The sequence below is a fragment of the Ambystoma mexicanum genome, chromosome 6p (assembly GCF_040938575.1).
Source record: "Ambystoma mexicanum isolate Mex_15411 chromosome 6p, UKY_AmexF1_1, whole genome shotgun sequence".
In the NCBI taxonomy this organism is placed as follows: domain Eukaryota; kingdom Metazoa; phylum Chordata; class Amphibia; order Caudata; family Ambystomatidae; genus Ambystoma; species Ambystoma mexicanum.
In genome coordinates, this window is record NC_090935.1 from 157,986,772 (window position 1) to 158,009,450 (window position 22,679).

At 43.7% G+C, this 22,679-nt stretch overlaps 1 protein-coding gene across 1 annotated transcript in view; it reads left to right on the forward strand.

Moving 5' to 3' along the window:
• NOL6 (nucleolar protein 6) overlaps positions 1-22,679 on the forward strand; it is a 915,540-nt gene that overhangs the window by 310,918 nt on the left and 581,943 nt on the right. The window contains exon 15 of the mRNA XM_069626862.1: positions 2,297-2,372. Coding sequence (XP_069482963.1) covers positions 2,297-2,372 — 76 coding nt within the window. The remainder of the gene's footprint in view (positions 1-2,296; positions 2,373-22,679) is intronic.

Sequence of the window (22,679 nt, forward strand, 5' to 3'; positions counted from 1 at the left end):
TACAGAATTGTTAAGAATGCCAGTGAACACTAAGCATACAGGTGGGCTAGTCAAGAATTGAGCAGTAGGCCAGTGAACATTATACATACAAGTAGGCTAGTGCAGAGTTAAGCGATGGGCCAGTGAACACTATGCAAACAAGTAGGCTAGCCCAGAATTGAGCAATGGGCAAGTGAACACTATGCACACAAGTAGACTAATCCAGCAATAGGACAATGGATGCTAAGCACACACATAGGGTAGTTCTGCATTTAAGTAGAGTTTAGGCAACATAAATGTTAGTCCTGTATAGAGGAGTTAAATATAACATCCTAGTTGGCAAAACATTTGTGTGTCAGACGGTATGCAGTAAAGTATACTGAAATATTGTCCGGAGGACGTTTTTTTAGTTTTTCAAGGTATCAAAATGTATTTACTGAGGTACATTATTTTTCACAAAGAATTAATCATCAATTATTGCACACATTAAATATTGCAGGAGAGCATAATGAACCAGGCTATAAGAAGCCCATACACAACCATCATTCATCAACAGTCCTACGGTCATTTACAACTTGCATCAATAACCCTCATTCAACCACAAATCGATAAAAAATGAACCATAAAGTTGTTTCAATATATACGCCTCCACGCCGGCACGTAATTCCCACATGCATGTGCATTCAAGGAAACACCCGGAAGGACTTTTGCCTCCGTAGTTAGACGTGCACTCGCCGTTGCCGCGAACCGACAGTGGATGGTGTCTTCCACAATGCGCACAGTTTTCATTATGCTCTCCTGCAATATTTATGTAATTTAATGTGTGCAATAATTCACCTGCTCCTGCGTTTTCCGCCATCTCACTGAAAGGGAAGTTGTCTTAGGGCTGCTACTGAGTTTGCTGCTGTGTCTAAACTAAAGGCCTGACACATAATTGTATGTTTATATACTTACTGGCTAACTGGAATTACTGGTGTTGCTCAGCCCTAGACCACTCTCACACCCTTCCTTAGACTAACCCTTGATTGCTCTACTACCTCACCTTGATTGGGTTTTAGCTAACCTCTCAGTCTGTTCCCTGTTCACCATAATGCTCTAACCAGGGCTTATTTTGGAAATCAATCTGAACAGTTACTTTTTACTTGACATCCAGGTTAAAGCAAACATTGTGAGTGTTATTACGGGTCTAGACTGGCTTAACTTGTTGACTACATTCTAGTCATGTAATCTTTGTGTCTTGGCATTTTGTACTTTTCATCAGGAGTAAATGCTAATTATAAGTGTGATTGCTTGGTACACTGGCCTAGCTTGGTATAGCCAGTCTTGCTATACTTTCTTTCTGTCGTATGGCATTTTGTACTTGCTAGTCCTTAAATTGTAATGCTGGCATATATTGATGCAGCCTTCATGGACATGTATAGGCACAGCCTGCATGAAAATGTTTTTTATACTGGCATATGTTGTGGGCAAAGACATAATGAAAATGTGCTTGAAAATGGTCTTGTGCACTGTTGGTAGCTTGCATCTATCGGGTTTTATCACGGGCTACCATACAAGTTTGGCTTTTTACTTATTTCTTACAGTAAGTGCTGTAAAATGTATGATTTTAACAAATGTTTTAAATTGTTCTCAGGCTCAAGGGGAGAGGCACACCTCCCCTCTCCGCCCTAAACCCCATTGTTTGCTTCGAGCTCCGCTCGGTCGCTCACACCTATTAGGCACATACATTTACGCCCCTCCAGTTAATAAATTCACCTGCTGACAAGTGAAAAATGTTCAAGGATAGAACAGACTGCACCGCCTCGGCATCCCCACTGAGGGCTTGGATGAGGACATACTAGGGAAAGAGTTTGCTAAATTAGTACATGACTAGCAAAAAGACTGGGGGTTCACAATGGGGCCACTGCGTAGGACTATCAAACTTGCTTAGCCTGCGGCAGCTGTGATCAAGCAAAGTAAGTTAAACTTTAAGGAGTCCCGGTTTGCCTATGGTTTCCTAAAGGAAAAGAAACACACACCACATACATAGAGATGAGAGATTCCACCTAACAAACATCATTCATGATTCTTATGAAAAATTAGAACCATCTATTTTGTTTTTTGACATCAAAGCAATCATTTAAATACATAAACTAGAACAAAATTACTTCCACTTTTAGCTAAGATTGTCCAGATAAAACTATTAAGAAATGGTCACTGGAGTGCATAAAGGTTTTGTTTTAGTTATTCATGTTCTGCAACTGTTTTAAGAGCACGTTTCCAATATGTGAATGAGAAAATGTAAAATGTGCTATGTTTTTGTCCACAAATTATTCAGGCATGCTGAAATTCCAGTCTCGTCTTTGTGTTATGTTGCCGCTCCACTGGAATCTGTAATTAAAGTAGGAAAAGAGGTAAGGTCCCATACCCTTCTGAATAAGTAATGACAAGACCATGATGTTATTCAAAGAAACAATGCCACCATAATCCGACAAATATGTTGATGGATACATATTATTTGCTGATTTTATGTATGTTTATTTGAACCTTGCTAGCACAACATTGTCAGTGTACATGATGCCGTGGTTTTAGACTACTGTTATAGGGTTCTGGGTAGATACCTTTGGTGGACCTGCAAAGATTTGATACAAAGGTCCAAACGTGACTCTCTTGGTAATGTAGATGAGCACTTAGGTGAGACTTGTGAGATGGGGGGGGGGGGTTGTTGTAATGTGCAATCAACACACACACGGGTAAGTACAAAATTCTTATTTATATTAAGCACTACATTTGTAGTAAAACCACTATAAAGTATGTGTTTAGGCAGTTTTTGGACCACCCTCTGCTGAGGATACTACAACTAACCCCAGGGGAAGGATAATACACCTCACCAGGAAGGGAAGCCAAACCCCTCTTAATGTAGGTAACTCTTTGTTAGTGGGGTTTTCCCAAAGTCTACCTGTGGTAAGACTTTATAAAACTATCCCTTGGTATACAGGCCCCAATTTCTAGTATAAGTCAGTACTACTCAAGGTTCTGGTAGTATGGCGGAACAGCTAGGCCTATCTTAATGAGGTGAGATGTGTGCCATACCTTGAACTCTGTAAATGCACAGAGCCAAAGTAACTCTTGCAGGTATAGTAACATTGTTAATTATTTTATATAAATAAGGTCAAAGTTGAATCTCAGATAAGTATTATTTCAAACTATGCAACACGATATAAAATCAAAGCAATGCTTCAGGTGGCTAAACCATGAGTTAAGATTTATACATGTAATTGAACACAGTTCAAAGGTTAATAAAATTGCTTGCTTGCAACTCAGTGTTCTTTTGTAGGAATCAAAAGGTTGCGCAACGCCAACAATAGCAGGTCAGAACTTTTAAAACACATGTTATCCTTTTTGAAGGGCGTAAGGCTTTAGCAGTCCATCCCTATCTATATATGAGTTCTTCAAAGTCAGATTGGAGGTAAAGCAGATGAGGCACAAATGCAGAAAAGGCAGGATTTAACAAGTAAGTTAAGCACTTTTGTTGGTTAAAAAAGGTTTCCGGGATCTTAGGAAAGGCTTTATATGGGCGCACAAGCATTAAGCTGGGCGAAAGGTATTGGTGATCACCCAAACACCAGAATCAGCACTATAGCAGAAAAGGAATGACAGAATGACTCGAGGTATGTACTACCATGAGTCCCACAGTACCTGAGGCATTATGAAGTGTATGTAGCTGGATTCATTCACGTACAGGAATGGTGGTCCCGGTCTCCTGTTCCTTGGTTGTGGTGGCGAAAGGAGGGACCCTGGAAGGGATGTCGCTGCAGCAGTCGAGAGAAAGGACTCCAAGCAAAGGATTCTTCATGCTCCAACATCGGTCTGCAGTTTTAGCACCATTTTGACTCCCAAGGATGAACGTGTACAGTCTGGTCAATTTGTCTCGATTCTTCGGTCCTGCACTCTGGTGAGGAGACTTGAGGTTAGAGATCTTGCGTTTCAGGACAAGTCCACCAAAGTTCTGGGCGATTCGTTCCTGGGAAGACGATGCACTGCAATAGTTTGGGGTCCCAGGGTGCAGGCGATTTGCAGCCAGGAAGGTCGCAGCACATTGTGGGATGGCTCGTCGGAGCCCTCTCGATTAGAAAGCATAGTCAGGACAGCAGTTGTCTCTGCGGCACTGCTGGAGGTGCCTCTGGCATCTATTGTATTCAAGGCAGAAGCTATGTCCCTATAGTTCTCTTTGAAATTCCTGTAGTAGCCTGCGGGTCCTCAGAAGGCTCTCATCTGTGTCTCAGCAGTAGGGGTGGCCCAGTCTTGTACAGCCTGTACTTTGCTGTGTAAGGGCTTTATTTCACATCCTCCTACCTCATGCCCTAGCTAGACCACTTTTCTCTGACCAACATGACATTTGCTTGCCTTTATGGTCATATTGGCCTGTTGAAGGGCCTGCAACGCTTGCTCCAGCTGGAGAAGATGTTCTTTCCAAGTGGGGCTGAACACTGCTATGTCATCCAAGTATGCCATGCAGAGGTTTTAATAGCTCATTCAGAACATGATTTACCATTCTCTGAAAAGTGGAATGTGCATTTTTCAGTCCAAAAGGCATGGCCTTAAATGTATAAAAGCCTTCTGGGGTATGGTATGGTGTGTCATGGCTATTTGCCAAAACCAGATGTCAAGTTAAAAGTAACGCGGTGTGTAGGGATTTTGCTTTTCCCTGAGCCTTCTGATATACGTAGGAAGAATGCTCAGGGAACAGCATTCCGAGATGGCTGTTGGGCGAGGCAGTCGTAGGTGGCTGTGCCCGGCATCTTGTCCATGCAGGCCCGCTAAATAAAGGACTTGTAAACCACTTACCTTTTGAGCATGTCCTTTCAAATGGCGATGAGGATGTGGAAGCGGGCCTGTGGTGGACATTAGACTCATCCCTGCCCCGGATTGCTTCAACGTGGAGAGCGGCTGCACCAGGGGGAACGGAGCTCACAGGGAGAAAAGCAGCAACGGCAATCAGCACTGATCCTGCTAGCCACACCAGGTTAGGGGGACAGGAGACGGGCAGTGGGCTCAGATATTTTGGAAGGAGACCAAGCGTCATGTTCGCGGAGTAAATGAAAGCACCTGCGAGCGTGAAATCAACGCGTGGAAGGTTTCCATAACAACGCTTCCTAAACAAGTTAACAAGCGCAGCAAAAAAGGTCTTACGCGACGCTGCCCGCTCAGCGAAAGAAGAGAACAGGCTCAACAAAAGAAAATCGTTAAAGAGGATCAGAGGAATTTAAAGAGACCGTGCCTACCACACCAGCAGCGCAAAAATAAAAAACGGAGGAGAAGAAACTGAACACTTTAAACTGAGGAGGCTGCATTAGGAGTTTGCACAAGCAGCATTAACATATCCAAGTATATACAAGAATTAAGAAAATATCATCCACAATCAAGATATGGCAACTGCTAGTATGTCACTGTGAGAACAGCAGATGTCCACAATTTTGTGGAGCACTTCCATCCCCAGCACACCCTATTGTTATTGTAAAAAACAACCAAATTGTTACTAGTGTACTTTTTGTATATTTGGTGTAAGATTTTAAAAAGAACTACATTTACAGCACAAATTGATTAGAGTAATCTCTTTATATTAAAAAACTATATTTATGTATACATGTGTATGTATTTTCCAGTTCTAAACAATACATTCAGACTATTACAATCTCGTCATAGTCTGGTTCATCGATCAGTACAACATCATTCAGTTTGCTCTGATTATACAGATGGACATTAGCATAATGTGGATCATCACTAGTTCGTGCATATACAACACAGCAGTTTATTTCTAGTCCGGATATCCTTTAATGCTTTTCACTTGACGCATTTGGGGGCAATAGTATCCCCTTCTTCAGAAGTTGTATATCAGCAATTTCCCTTCTCAGTACATCTACAATGTATAATAGATATTTTTAGTTATCTTTGCATTAAATCATATTCCTCTGTCATGCGTTAATGACTGAATGCTTATAATCACCTGGATGTGTGATTTAGTTATAGTCTCTCTTTATACATTCATGGTATGTTCCCAATTGGCCGACCCTAAAAAAACGAAAAAAATATAATAAGTCAAAAGAAGTTCTAAATCCCAAGTTAAAATGCCAAGTGCACCTCATAAATTCTTCAATAAAAATAGTCGCAATAAATACCTGATATTGTAATTATCACAGAAATGTGGGGCCTTTGGTCCTCGTTTGCAAGGACTGACTTGCTCTGCGGTATTGTATTAAGAGTACAGAGGATCTTTCCTAATCGGATAACCTGTGGGTAGAGTGTCAATTGTAACCAGCACTCCACAATTCTTAGTTAACTGCATAACTGTTATCTCCATTTAATAAGTAATCCTTACCATGTGTTCATGGTCATCGGTTGATAATGGGGTCTCCCCTAGGTCTCAGTATTCTGTCTTCTGAGATGCAATCTTCAGTCATCACCTAAAGAAATATTTTTTGGTATATATCAATATTCTGGCAGTTTAGCTAGTGTTCCATAGGGCAGTATCACTCACAAATACAGAAATCTCTATCTCACCTGCATGGAGATGATTTGATGCGTGCTCCGTTTCGTAAAGCAGTGTAGTCGGCAACAACAAAATGGCCGCTGTTATTAGAATTATGCGATGACGTCATCACCTGAAAACTTGATGTCACATTGTTTACGTTTGCTCATGCTCACAAGTAAATAGCGATCGTACTAACATGAAGGAAGGTAATAATGTTTAAGTAATTCCTAAATATGTCCTTAGTAAGTATATTTGTGGCTAAATACTGTGTAGTATGGCCCGAATTGGAGAATATGGAAAGGAACCGTATTTAGGGACTGTATATCTAATACCTCTCTGGGTAAATCTTGGAAGAGACCAAACCTGATCAAACAGAGTGTCTTAAATATAAACAACAGGTTTACTCATATTCTATCCAATCCTATGGTCTCTAGATCTTGTCTGTGTCCATCAGAAGGATGTTAGTTGTATATAGTGGAACTCTAATGCATTTTCATCGTGTCTAGAATATGGTTAGTAGTAAACAACATAATCAGTACAATCCAGAGATTGAGTAATTGTCATGCTCACAATCTATTTTTCAGTCAATCATGAGGTGCTATCTTTATTGTACAAATATACACTATCCGTACAGATTATCCAATTCATATTGTCTGATACATAAGTAAGTAATCATGTCATTTGTCCCTTTAAAGGAAGGAACTCAAATTATACTCTTCATTCATTCCATTCATTGATAAGCTTTTAGTTTGTCAACCCAAAAAATGTCTATCTGGTTCATATGTCTTAACATGATTTCCTCCTTTCTGTGATTTTCTTTTTTGACAACTTCTAAAATGATCACCTTGAGTTGTGCTATGTTGTTTGTTTTGGGCAAAATGTCGTGCTTCTGGTGATCTTATGTTGTTGGTTTGTATGTTGCTCTTGTGTTCGTTCCAACGTTCCTTGGCATTTCTGTTGGTTTGTCCAATGGAGAAAATGCCACACGGGCAGCTTAGTCCGTATATCACAGACTTCGTGTCGCATGTTGTGTAGCCATTCAGCCTAATCTTGTTACTATTGCTGGGATGTCTCGCATATCCCCCTTTCATAACTTTGTTGCAATTACAACAATTAAGGCATGAAAATGTGCCCATTTTCTTCTTTTTCAATGTCTTCTCATTATCCATTTCGTTCAGCTTTGACCAAGTGATTAGTATGTCCCCACCTCCACCATTTTTGCCTGAACCAGATACACCAACTATCAGGTGGGACAGGTGGCAGAAGCTCTTTGGTACATACTTGATTGCAATTGGAGGCGACAAGTTTTCCCTGAGTAGGATAGAAGCCAGCCTACTGCACAACCTTGGTGCAGAAGGTATAAGTGTATATGATGGCTTACCGGAAGAGGAAGGTCCGGGGGATACTGATCAGTACAAAATTGCAGAGAGAAAACTACAGAACCACTTTAAGCCCAAAAAGAGCATCGCCTTTGAAAAGCACAAATTCTTCGAAAGGGCCCAAGAACCGCAAGAGCCAGTTGAAAGTTTTGTTGCTGCTTTGAGGAATTTAAGTCATACGTGTGGCTTTCAGACCTTGACTAACTGGTTGATAAGGGATCAACTTGTGCGCTCCACAAACAGCAGCAGGATCCAAGAGAAGTTATCAAAGGAGTGTTGGGGAGAATTCTTATAAATGTGATAATTCCCTTTACCTTAGAGACCCCCAGCACCTTTGCTGGATTTTGAGGACTTGGTTTTTTTACCTGGAGAGAGTGTGACCCTTTTTCCCACTCTCTCGTGTTTTGATATGCATTTTACTCTAGTTTCCTTTGGTTATGAAGTCTAACAACTCCATAGGCATCATCTTTTCATTTGCCTCACACAGCACCCTCAGTGCAGTGGCACAGGGAAGCATTTTCAGACTTTCCCAAGGTTTAAATACCTTCTGTCAGATAAACTACTGTTTCCCAGAGTAAGTAAAGTGAAATTGACTTTACTAGCATTTTAAAATCCTAGACCCAGCACACCCTATCTTACAATAGAGTGCTGGAGGGTTTACTTAATATCCCCTGTGGCTAGATACTCATGTAGCATTCAAATGCTACTATTTCCTCTCAGAATGGGTGGTGGCAGTGGTTTTACAATGAACTACCATGATATTTCCCGACCGCAAACTATTCGTAGTTCCGGTAACGTTAAATCGCAGGAGCCATGTTTTTCAAGATGCTGTCTGCGCCTCCTTTGTTTAAACTGGTCCCGGTCTTCTTTTTTTGCCATTTCTTTTTGGGAAGGTCCTTCTAGAGTTTTGCTCTGCGCGCCAAACCAGATTTGGTCTCTTTGTTCATTCGCCTTTGACGGGCTTCAGGAGTGAAGACTGCCTCTGGCGCCGAGTGTCTGGGGTGGGCAGGAAGTGATGGAGGTGCCCGAAACTCCCTGTGCTTAGTCTCCTAGGAGATCCAAATGCACTTTGTGGTGATTGGCTGGCTGACTGTCCGGCAAGGGCAGCCACCCTGCTGGGTGAGTGACAGCTAGGCTGGAATGAATGGGAGAGAACTGAATAAAAGGCAAGTCTCTTGGCTTGGAAGGCAGAGTCGACCACTGGAACAAAGGAACCGAAGACGAGCTTGAAGAGGACGGCTGCTGCAACTCCTGGACCGTTGGTTTGCCCAGTGAAGCCCTGCTGCAGGTCCAAATCACCAAGTTCACATCGACGGAGAAGCCCCTATAAGGACGACTTCTCCCTTTGAGTTGATGGGACCAAATAGACTCACAAGTAAGCCGCATGGACACCTATCTTGTAGCTGGTTGAATTTCCATCAGAGTTGCTGCAGGAAACTGTAGGACCAGGGAGAGGGACACCAGTTTGTGTGCTTTACTCACAGCCACCGAAATTGAAGTTTGCCAAGTGCTAGCTTTTTCACATCTCCCAGTGCAGGAGTCCCGCAACGTCCTCCCTCTTGTCCCCATGACTGAGATCAGAAGTTTCCAGCTGCATCTTTTTCTTCATCGTAAGGTACTGTGAAACAAGACTGAGAGTACTCTCGCAGTGAAAGTGCTTGAAACTTTTGCAACTCGCAGGCCTAATCAGCTTGTGACCCAACATATGATTATTCGTTTTACAAACTACTTCTGAGAACTTGTGCAGAGACTTTACCGTTTACTTACCAGAACCACTTTATCCTATCCAAGACTGTAACCCATTGACTTTGGCCTAGCATGTTGAATTGAATTGACTCTTCTGGTGAACTCAAAACATTTGCACTGTCTAAGAATTGTAACCTTTCATGTTATAATCATCTTTGCCTTTTACTCCTCTTGAAACGTATTGTGAAATAGTATTGTATTGCGCATCAAAGAAACCTTGAGTGTAAGTTTATTTGAACACTTGTGATTGTAGACCTCTGTTTAACATCATTACTCCTCACATTCCCCTCTTGAGATAAGCCTGGCTGCTCAGCTCCGCTACCAAAAACTGTGTAGTACTGACTTATACCTAAGGTTGGTTTGCTTACATCTGTAGTCCTAGTTGTGTGTAGTGGTCTCAAAGGGTACTGCATACAAACTTTGCCTAACAAGGACTTACCCTTGGAACAGGCGGTGGAGGTAGCGAGGGGTATGGAAACAGACCACCAAATACATGAAGGGCATGATGTCAGGAAAAAAAAGGAAACGAGGTTGCAACGTTGAAGGGGAACAGAAAATGGAATGAAGGAAAGGAAACGAAATGTTATACGTGTGGCAGTAATCGTCACATCTCATCTAACATCGTTTGACCCGCAAATAATGTAAATTGCCTAAAATGCAAAAGGGGCATTTTGCGAGAGTATGTCGAGAGCCATCTACGGTTGAACCGATTGATGCAGGTGGAAGGAGACCAGAACAAGAGGAAAGCGCACCAAGCGCATGTTTGAATCAACCAAGACACGTGCTGGAAGTGAGATGGAGACGGCGACAACCTCATATCCCCACGACTGAGGCCCAGGAACACGGGATCTGCAGGACTGCAACAGGAACAGAAGCCAGCTGGATCCCTTTTCTTCAGAACAAAGGTACTGTCTCAATAGGGGTACTTGACCCTTGTGTGTAGCTTGTTGCTCTCACTGGAGACTTGCATTTGCTGCCCTTTGACAGTTGCTTGCAGCTTTGCTTTTCGTAAGCTACCCAGCTTGTGGCCCAACAGTGATTCTTTTCTACAAACTCTCTTTAACATTGTGCAAGACTTTTGTGCTATCTTCGAGAAGGGCCTCAGCTCCCGTAAACTTTGTTCAATTGACATTGGGTGTCCTGGCTCCCTGCAGGCTTTTCTTAGCCTCTGACTTTGTGTTCATCTGTCCCTCACAGTCATACATAAGTTACTTGTATAGCTGGGAAAAGGCTAACCTATATTTCAGAGGGGGATTGTAAAGGACTTACCTGTTTGTAGAAACTTGTTAATCTTTGTTCCCCCCCTAACCTTTTCCTTTTTCCATAATCTCAGTATTGTATTTAAGTGTAAGTGGTTTATCAATGTCCACAGTATGCTAGCAATTGAAGTCACCCCAGGGTGTAGGAAGTGTGTGACGCATCACAAAAGGGTATCTACTTAACTGAAACTGAAGGAGTGTATTTTATTGTTGCATATTGCCCGTTCTAAAGAAGGCCTATTCAAAAACTGACTGTTAAAATGAATAAACAATTATTTTAATAAGAAACCTTGAGTATAAGAGTATAAGTGTTATTTAAATACTTGTCACTGTGAATCTCTGTTGCACCTCTACAGCTCACATTGACCCCTCTTGAGATAAGTCTGGCTGCTCAGTCACTCTAGTAACTTGTGTAGTACAGACCTGTACCAAAGGTTGGGTTTTCTATTGCCAAGAGGAAAAGGCTGGTGCAGTCTCCCACAGGGTTACTACATACAACTTTGCCTAACAGAGAGCATTGTCGCAAGGTGGTAAAGGAGAAAACCACCACAGTGTACTTTATGCATGAATACAGTGTGGCAAAGCCAAGGACTGGTCAGGGATATGACGTACATTGTGGTAATGCGAAGATACTGACAAGGAGAAGTCCAGTGAGGGTGAACCTGCACACAGGGGTAAGCACAGAAGAAACTTTGTGGGCCAAGCAGCCTAGGGTTCCTCTTTGCGTGACCTGTAATGGGTGGACCGTGTGGTCTGGCAACTGCGCCTAGACCAGGGAACCCTCAAGTGTGAAAGACAATGACTTTGTTGAAGCAAACTAAGAAGTAGTAAGCTGTTTAATTTTTAAGCTTTTCCAGAAGGAGTGTTAAGTTGATTTGGAGTTGTTTTGGAACAGTGAAAGACTAAAGCTACATAGAGGTCATGGAGAAGGGAGCCATGAGACCTGATGAACTTTAAATCTTTCTTGAGGATGGAGCCCTCATGACTCCTTTATTTGTGACTTTGCTGCTTTGAATTTGGGGAAGAGAACCCCAAGGATTTCTGGAAATGTTTTGAATTTAAGAAAGATAAGCCCAATACTTTTGTTGAGCTTTCTTGAATTTGAGGAAGGGAAGCTGAAGCAAGGATAGGTTTTGGACACAGACATACTTTTAAGTTGAACGGCAGAGAAGTGGTGGAAAGTGAATTGCTGTGGTATGCTGGGGAAGGTCGGGGGTTAGATGTTAGGTAAGATTTTAACTTGACTGCTAAACCTACCTCACTTTCACGAACCCCAGAACTTTTTGCTGGACTGGTAGATTTTTTTTTCCCTATAACTCAGTGAGTGTGAACTTTTTTTCCACACTCGCAGATTTGTTTACTCTTTTTATTAGTGTCATTTTTAAGACTCTCCATAGTATTTTTAATTTGATCCCCTTTGACAACTTTTGGTATATACCGTTTTGTTGTTACAGGGTTGCCCTTTGGGCTCCCCTTTTGATTTCTCTGGCTAACCTTGTGAGAACAACAGTTCCCAAAGGTAGAAAGCCTATTTCTTTCCCTTCTACATTTTGTTAGGTGAAACTAGCACACCTCATGTGGAGTGCTGTGTAACGGTTTTATGACACAGCACACTCCAGCCAGGGATCTTTCCACTGATAATGAATCCGGCGCACAATACATTTTTTTATCTTTATTGGTCCTTGGATTCTACTTTGAGAAGGCTCCCAACCCGTCTCACGCCCACCTTAACAAATCCCCTGCGTCCCAATGGACTATGAACCAGGCCGGTGTGCAACAATGAAATATTTATTAATTTTTAGTATTCAAAGAAAATCAAGCATATAAAAATTAGGAAAGCAGCCACCACTGTGTGGCAGTATGCATGCAAAAATCCCACAATACAGTTACTTCACACTCCTAACATAAGATACATAACCTTTAATAGAAACAGAAACAAAATTACTTTTTCTTCAAAATAACAGATGGCTCACAGGTGAAGCACTCCCCCTGCAACACTTCCTCAAAGCACCTGCTGACTAAATTCTTTGTCGACGAAAAGCAGTGGCAAGGAGTCAGAAAGAAGAGGGGGAAAATCAGATTGAAACTTCAGCCCACCACCCCAGGATGGGTGGCCAGAAATGAAAATGAACATTTTCAAAAGGAGCAAAATGGCATACTCGGATTTTACTAGTTATTTATTTATCAGTGTACAATTGCGGTATGATAGCTAGGACAGAAATTCGTGTGGCTGCACTTAAATGATAAGGAAGTTTAGACTACTGAACAGGGCACCAAAGCAATGTGACGCAGGTAAGAAAATCGATTTTGGCAGGAAAACAATGCAGAACAAAACACACGCGGCAGAATTGCAACTCTTATTTTACACTGGCTTCAAAATGACAAGAAGCTAAAAAAAAAAAGGGGGCTTAGCTGTCTAAATCGGAAATCAGTTTTTGGATAAGAAACAAAGGCACATAACAGACTGGATTCTGAGGGAAAGGGAATATTCTCAATGGGATTATGTTTGGGTTTTTTATAGGATAAGGCCAAATCGGAATTTAGAGAAAAGCACAATACATTGGTTTTGGTTGTACAATGACAGGTTCTACTGAGGCTATATTTGAATGACTATATTATTAAGGAAAGACACTGCGCGCAAGCGGGTTGATTTTGGATTTTAACCAGCTTGCACTACGTACCTCCTTATAGGGGAATTAATTAAGTTATTTCAAAATGGTAACAGGGACTTACACAGATAACTGAAATAATTATAAAAGGAATACGCTAACAGATATGGACTAACACAGATTCTTCTAAGGAAAGGTGAATAGATGATACTGGCAATTTGGGATTTTGGATGGGATTCTAATAGGATTTTAATTGGATGCAAGAGTAAAAGAGGGGGATATGCATTTTTTTGTTCTGGGAGATATGATACTTATAAGATAAGCTTGAGTTTGGGCATTCGGACAGCCAGCAGGGTGTCTGGACAGAGCGGCCGAGGATCTGGTCACTGGGACAGCAGGGTCAAGAGATCTGTCACTGGGACAGAAGGGCTCTCCTGGATGGGATCGGCTGGGCAAGGCCTGGTCACTGGGTTCTCCTATATGGGATCAGCTGCATTTCCTCCTTTCTCCCTGGATTATTGGGTATGTCTGGATCTGAATGGGTGGTTCTGATTAGATGGAATCAGCTGCCTCTGGATCTGGTTTCTTAAATATCCTGTGTTTCTCTGTCTACTGCTTATATAGCCATCTTAGAATTTTACAATCCGGGGGGGGGGGTGAGTACTCTGGACTTACCCCTCTACTGGGATAGGCCAGGCTACTGGTGTTCCCTCATACCTCCTACCTCCGGGCTGATTGGTTCAGGGGAAATGACATCATTTTATATGTGTGCATTTATGAATTCCTTTCCCCAAAGTTACTTTTTACAAAAATAATTTCTGGAGCAAAGCTTCAAATCTATACTAGTCACCATCATAAGAAACATATATGCAGATTCCATATTTCACAGGGAATTGGACAGTCCGATCGCCAACTCTGTGCGCGTTAACATAGGTAGGTAGGAAGCTGCTCCCGCAAGGAAGCAACTCTCTTGTGAATTTTGCATCTAATATTTTATACTTTTATCCTTGACTACTGTGCATTAATTAGGAGCAATATTGTGTGTTACACTTTGTTGTGGTTTTATTTTGCCTGCATGAAAGAAGGATCACTATGATCAGAATGACTGTCGCGGGTCGCTCGCGTTAGGCAGCGCCGTGTTCTTTTATCCCTCCTGTTACTTAGAAGACTCCTGGAGTCCTCTTTCTTTGTTCATTGCTCATTGGCCCTGCCCCGCTCCCATCCCGATCCCCGCACTTATGTGCTGGATCGGTCGCCCGCGCAGCGGGCGTGCCACCAGCGCGCCAAAGGCGCGCTTAAGGCAAGCCCGTCTGTGCCCGTCCGTGCTGGGAAGGGCCGCAAGGAGCCGTTAGATAAAGACTTTCTGATCTCTCTGGCTCCCCCTGATACTAAATGGCCCACTGGTTGGAAGACCCATATATCCAATACTAGTCTGCCCCCCACTATCACGGAACCTGTGAGAGCCGCCCATACTCTATGCCCCTTAAACACTAGATCCCTCCCGGCTCACACGGGTGAGATCTGGGACCTGCTCTCATACAGGCAATCAGACTTTTTATGCCTGACAGAAACCTGGCTCACTCCGAGCTCGGCACCTGCCATAGTCCAAGCTCTCCCCTCAAATTACCGTATCCTACACCAGGACGGTCCTCCCCCTAAGCGTGGTGGAGGCATTGCTGTTATTTTTAAAGACACATTCACGGTTACCCAGCTACCTTGTCCTTCCGCATCTAGTATGGAAGCCCTCCTGTGTCGATGCATACTTTCTCCTTCTAGTATTATTCACCTCCTGCTTATTTACCGCCCCCCCGGTCCCATTGGTCGCTTTGGGCTAGACTTTGCCGATCTCGCTGCCGACCTTAATTTGCAGTACTCCAATCTGGTGATACTAGGTGATTTTAATTTACATTTCAATCGACCCAGATCAGATGAACTCAACTCCTTCTTTGACAGCCTTTCTGATCTTCACTTCTGCCAACTGATCCAAGCCCCCACCCACCTTCATGGCAATATCCTTGACCTGATATTCGTAAAGGATACCTTGCTTGTCCCCGGACCGATTGAGCCTGTGACCTGGTCTGACCATCACCTGGTCACATGCTCACTTCAGTTAGACCCCCTCCCTGCAAGATTCTACCCTCCTAGAAGCCTCTCCGCTCCTGGCGCTCGGTCGATCCTAAAGCACTTAGTTCCCTCATAGCTTCTAATTGTATCTCCCTGCATCCCCTTTCACTTGCCGCACTTTCTCAGACACTGACGACTGCCGCCAATCATCATGCTCCATTGAAACTTACTCAAGGCCGCAGACTACCGTCTCAACCCTGGTTTACTGATCTACTAAAAAATGCTTGCCTCCAACTCGGACATGCCGAACGCAAATGGCGGACTAACTACAATCCAGCGCTTAGAAACCTGTACAAGATCAATCTCTCCACCTACTTAGCCAGCGTTAAACTCGCCAAATCAACATTTTTTGCCCAGAAAATCGAAAATGCTTTACTTAAACCAAAAACCCTTTTTTCTATTGTTCACTCCCTTGCTTCCTCAGAGTCGCTGACCTCTATGGTTAAGCCATCTCAAAAACTATGCAATGACCTTGCATCCTTTTTCACCACCAAAATTGATGTGATTAGATCTAACATTGCTAAATCTCTGACAACACTGCCCCCTGACACAATCGACTTTGTGTCCCCCTCCCCCCTACTGATTTGTTTCCTAGTTGGTCGACCTTCCCTCTGTTTAGTGAGGAAGAAGTCCTGGCAACCATATCAAAGATTAAATCCTCTTCCCCTGAGGACGCCATCCCTGCTATCATTATGAAAACGATCGCCCCAGACATTCTGAAAACGATCGCCCCAGACATTCTGGCTGAAATTACTGCGGCCATTAACAACTCCTGCCAAATGGGACTGGTCCCCCCTGAACTGAAATCTGCCAGGGTCATTCCCCTCCTCAAGAAGCCTTCTCTTGATCCCACCGTCCCTGCCAATTTCCGTCCGATCTCTCTTCCATTCCTGGCTAAACTCTTGGAATCTCTGGTTTCACCCCTTCTGGCTTCCTTCTTGGAATCTTCCAATATTTTTGACCATGCACAGGCAGGTTTCAGACCTGGTAGAGGGACGGAAAGTGTACTTGTCTCCGTACAAGATGATATGTCCAGACTGGTTGATACGGGCGGAGTAGGGGCCCTAATCCTGCTGGATTTATCTGCCGCATTCGACACGGTGGCCCATTCCATCCTTCTATCAGGTCTCGCACAGATTGGGATCTCTGGTTCTGTTCTCGCCTGGTTCACTTCGTTTCTTTCTGACCGCACCCAGACTCTCGCCATGCCTCCCTTTCTTTCTGCCCCTTGTGCCCTCACCTGTGGTGTTCCACAGGGATCCTCTCTCTCTCCGATCCTGTTCAACATTTATATCTGGGTGCTGGTCTGCCTTATCCGCTCCTACGGACTTAATTGTTATTCCTATGCGGATGACACACAGATCCTGATCCGGCTTGATCAGGATCAATCTGTGGTCGCAGCCCGTCTTCATGATTGCCTCAAGTCAGTCGGTATTTGGATGGACCAAAATTGGCTCAAACTTAATGGTGATAAAACGGAAGTAATGCTTGTTGGCTCCCCTCCTAACCCGTCATTATGGCCACTGCTTTCTGGCCCACATCGTTGGGTCCACTACCCTGTCCTGTGAACAAGGTAAAGAATCTGGGGGGTTATCCTCTCTGCCTCCCTTTCTATGTCAAATCAGGTCTCGGCTGTCTGTCAGTCCGCACACCACCAGATCAGGGTTCTAAAGAAGGTGCTACCTATGATCCCAGAAACCATGTGTCCCCCGGTGGTGGCGGCACTGGTTCTCTCACGGCTGGACTATTGTAATTCCTTGTACTTATCCCAACCGACGGGTCTGCTACAACACCTCCAACGTATGCAAAATCTGGCAGCCAGACTGGCCACTGGGTCCCCCTATGGCGCCTACATCTCACCGGTACTTCGCCGTCTCCACTGGCTCCCGGTGGCACAGCGTGTTAAGTTTGTCTTTATGCATTGTTCACCTGGCAATTCGTGGGTTAGGAGTGGAATTCCTTCAAGCTAAATGTTCCCGATATATCCCGGATCGTGACCTTCGCTCCTCTACAACCAACCTTCTTAAGGTCCCCAGGTTCAACCGGGAAAGACATGGCGGCAGAGCCTTTTCTATTACTGCAGCCAAGCTCTGGAACACTCTGCCACTATCACTTAAATCCTCGGCTAATCATCTGGCTTTCAGGAAAGCTCTGAAGACCACCCTGTTCTAACGTCTCTGTCCTTATTGTGTTCCCTGAGCTTGCAGCTTCCCTACCAGCGCCATGATGCCTCCGGGCGACCGTGCGCTATACAAATATATATAACATAACTGCTGTTCACTATTTCGCCATTTTTAGCAGAAACATATTTAAAATTCTGCAAAGGGCTACACATAAGCCCACTACTATTTCACATATTTTCACCAAGTTTTATGTCTGTATCATTGATACTATACCCCGAAATGCATTTTTCCTGCCATTCCAGTTCCCCAGGTGCTTAGAACATGTGCTTAGTCTCTTAGAATCTTTTTCCCCCTCTCAACTAATCTTTTACTTATTTTATGGGTGACATTTTTATGTCTCTACATAGTGTGTGATTGGTGTTATAGTTTCCTATAGCTTTGGAATGACTGTAATGTACCATGGTAGCACAAAGCACTTTAAATGCAGTGGCTTCCTTTTAATTCTCTTATTATTTCTTGGGTGAACTACTGTCACCAAGAGTTAAAGTGCGATTAGCATCACCTTTATATTGATTTTTGTGAGTCAGCACACCCCACGTTATGTGGATTGTTGAGGGGGGGGGTACAATGTATCCCCTTTCTTGGTAACATTTTTGTTACAATTGCAAGTTTACTTGAATGGCTGGTGGCAGTGAAACTACTTTAATGACTTTAGTCATTATTACTCGCAGGCTGTCAATCAGCCTCAGTAATGCCAAGGAGGGCCACTGTTCTGCTAGAATGGTGGGCTCCTTTTTTTGCCATTTCACATTTGCTTGTTGTTTCATAGGCCATCTTCTACCATTCAAGCCGGAAACGTCCTTGGTTGAAGATTTGTCTTCCGCGGGAGCCCCTTATATTCCCTGCTGAGGGTCCAGAGTGTCCGAGAAGGCAGGAAGCGAGGGATGAGTCCAAAACTCTGCAGCCTTTTGTCTTTTACCTTGTCTAAAAGGAACCAGTTCCCAATGGTGTGCTGGCTGTCCTGATTGGACAGCCAGACTGCCCCTTTCTGTAAACTGCAGGGAGAGTTTGCAGAAGTTGTGCTGTAGTTCCTGATAAATACTCTGATCCTGGAAGCTGCTGACAAGTAGACCAGTGGAACCAAATCCGAAGAGGAAGTAAAGAAAAGACAACTGTAATGATTTCCAGCGGCCAGAGAGCCTGCTGTGTAAACAGAGCCTGATGTAACCCTTCCTTACAAGTGATTTGGGGGACCCTGAATGCAACGATTCCTACCCAGAGGCTGGTGAGACCCACTAATCTCAAGAAGACCTGAATTTTTAGCCATCCTTTGAAAAGCTACGGCCTTGCAGGGTTGCAAACCGCCAATACCCAGGGACCTCAAACGAATGTGCACTGCATGGTCTTCCGAAGTCCGAAACTCGCTGAACTTTTGGTAAACTCCTGCTGGACCTCCAGAGACACGATTTGGATCCCTCAAGTCCCCTCACCAGAATGCAGGACCGAGAGAGTGAAGAGAATCAGACCAGCGAAATTGACTCTTCATTTTCTCCCTGTAAAAAGGCACCAAATACACAGCCTTGAGAATCCGAGAAGAATCCAATGCTGGGAGCTACTTCTCGCAACTGCTGCTGTAATTTCCCATCCATAGTCCATTTCTTCAGTCTCTAGACCAAGAATCCAGGGACTGAGTCCTGTGCTACGGCACCCTGAAGGCATCCACCCAGAGGCTCTTATTTTCTCTTAAGATACCGTGTTGTCTTCGGTAGGACTTACTTTAAGTCTTGTGTGAACCCTGTGAGGCTGAGTGGATGATTCGTGTGGTTGGGAGTTTTCCCATACCATCCACCCAGGCCTAATGCTGGAACACACATGGGGAGCCTTCTATGAAGTCCCTGAACACAACTAATTCTAAAGTGAATACTTACTTGTTTCAGACGATATCCTCTGGAACTCTGGCTTTCTTGCAACTGAAACCTATCCTGACCTACCTATCGCAGGCTCCTAGACCACTAGAGCCCCTCTTGTTTTTGCCTATGAGAAAACTCATGCTATATACTGGGGAAGGACTTTAAAAGATAAGGCTTCTGTCTGGAACATTATAACCAGTGTGAAGTTAGTGTGGCAATTGTATCTCTGTGAAAGAAGTTACAAATCATCATTAAGTTTATACTTATCTTTGAGTTGCATTCTGCCCCTCTAACAACTATGTAATTTTTCCTTGCTTTGAATGGTTCTTTCCCCAATTCTAAAAAGTTAGTGTTGGTACCGTTTTATTATTAACTGAATGAGTGTAAAAGATTACCAATAGGGTTTACTTACCTTGAATACCAGTTTGTCATTCTTAAAGTGAACTATTGGGTTTTGCTTTCCCTGATCTGCTTTATCCAGATCTAAAACCGTCCTAGAGTTAATGTTGGTCTTTGAGTTCCTTGTAGCACCTCAGAAAACTATAGTAGGTTACTTACTGACCTTGAATAGCTGCTGCTCTTCTAAAACTGTAATACTGGATTGTGCTTTCCCTGAACTGCTCTAGGGCATTTCTAAAATAGTGACCTTACAACTAAATGTTACTGTGCTAATTGTTGGTGCAAGCCACTACTGGTTAAACAGTGGAACTGTCATTACAGTAATTTCACTGTGCTCATTGCTGGCACGAGCCACTACTATCGAAGCAGTCCCCCGAAAAAGTGCTGCTTATGTTTTATAATTGTGTTTATATGAAATGTTCTCGTACTTAATTACCCAACATGGGGGGAAATTACTGTGCTGGAGTATATGTATAGTGCGTTGTCATTGTACAAGGATAAAATGCCGAAGTGCCACAAGCAGTGGTTGCTAGAAACCCAAGGGGAATGCCCTGCCCCTGGCCAGAGCATGGTTATACTAGTAGAGAAATATAGAGCACATGAGTATGTTTCTAAACTCCAACTATAAGCGTAAACAACTGCAGAAGCAAAGAGATATTAGACCTGTGAAAAAAGGTGGTGTACGTGGAGGATTCTGCCAAGTGCATGCCCCAATGCGAAGGTAGTGCCCCTCCACCCCCAACTGTAGTAACCACAATAGGTCTAGAGGAAGCACCACAGCCTTCGCCTAGAGGGGCTCTATCCACTCACTATCCACCCCACATCAATCCAGCACATGTGCCCCTGCCAGCCACCACCCCAACCTCATATCGACCAACACCAAATAACCTTACACTGCGGGAGACAGACACAGAAGGAGTTGGAGGATGCATTGTAGGCAGCGCAAGCAGTTAATCCGGTTGAGGGCAGTAAAAGAAGGGGAGAGTAAACAAGGGTGTAGGTTGGATGAGTGGAGGGCTAGGGGGGGCATCTTGTTCAGATTGGACAGCACCGTCATTAATGATGTGAATGTCGAGCATGGGGGTAAAGATCGAGGGGTGGAAAGTGCAGGTTATGGGACAGTGAGGTCAGACAGGGAAGTGCACCAAGAGGGACAGGAAGGAGACTGGAAGAATTGGAGAATGAGGTGCAAGGGGCTCCAGAAATTACGCCAAGGGTAGAACGTTTGTCGGGGGTACCATTTAAGGAGTAGGTTTGGGTGGGTAGCAGTGGCAAGGAAAAGGGGTAGTGGCGAGATGAGAGTGGGTCGAATACCTGGGAGGGCGATTTATGTGCCATGGGCACAGATGGAGAAAATGTATCTAATGAAGGCGCTGCCGGCCCTTACTGCCGGGGCTGGGAAGTAGATATACTCCCTCGAGAAACGGACATTGTGGGTTCCTTTGGCAGTAGGAGATGTGAACAGCCTACTTGTCGCAATTGTGGGGGACCAGGCTGGGGATGTGTGGGTCAAGGCAGGGTACTCTGGAGTAAAATTAGATGAGCACGATGGGGCACCTTTTAATAATATTTGGGCGCAAGTGTGGTATGCACTGGGACGGGCGTACCCCAACGCACCCGATTTATAGTTTATAATGCAGTATACTATGGGGGAGGATGACGATGCCACGCAATACATTTTAAAAGTTCAGGAGATGTGGCGAGCGGAGACGGGTAACCAGTTGGACCGATCAGTTCCTTTTTTTAGTTCTTGTAAGGGGGTTGCCCAAGGAAGTTCAGAAGGTACTTGACAAGATATTCGGCATAAAGGCAAAGGGGTGGGCCGAGATTCAAACTATAATAATACACCATTACAAAAGGATTAAAGAAAGAGAAAAGAAAATGGCACAGAGGTTTCAGTCGGAGGTAGCGAAACTAGTACAGAAAAGCTTTGCTAAAATAGTAGTGGAAGGGGCGTAAATGGCAAATGTTAGGCAATATTGTATGCACTACCCTTTGGGTGCACTACAATAACCTTGACCTCCTGGCAATAGGGACCCAACCTTTGGTATAAGTCTGAACTACACAGGTTGGTAGTGTGGTCGAGCAGCCAGGCTTATCTGAATAGGGGTCAATGTGAGCAGTAAGGTTGTTTCACAATGCAGTTATCCAAATAAACACTTATACTAAAGGTTTCTTGATAAAGCATGTATTAATTTATTTCACAGTCCGTTATATAAGCCTTCTTTAGAAAGGAAGCAAAACGTGTAACACTTAAATACACTTCAATAAAGCACACTCTGTTTCTCTAAGTCAGATGATACCCTTTGGGGTTGGCACACACACTTTCTACACCTTCAGGTGACTTAACCAAGTGCCATGAGTATTTCCCCCCAGTGCCAGGGCCTTTTATGGTGATTTCGGTATCTGGCCATTCAATGCCTTGTAACTTCTTTGTTACATGAGATATCTCGGCCAAATTTGGCTCCTTTTTTTCATCATGTAGGCGGTCGTAACGCCACCCAGGAATCCTAGGTTGCTGTAGGTGGGTGAGAGAAAATAAGCAAAAAGAGTGAAAATGTTGGGTTTTTTCAAAAAATGCCAATAAAATGATGTACAAAGAAGCCTGTTTTTTTTTGTAAGGGATAGGAACAAATGGTT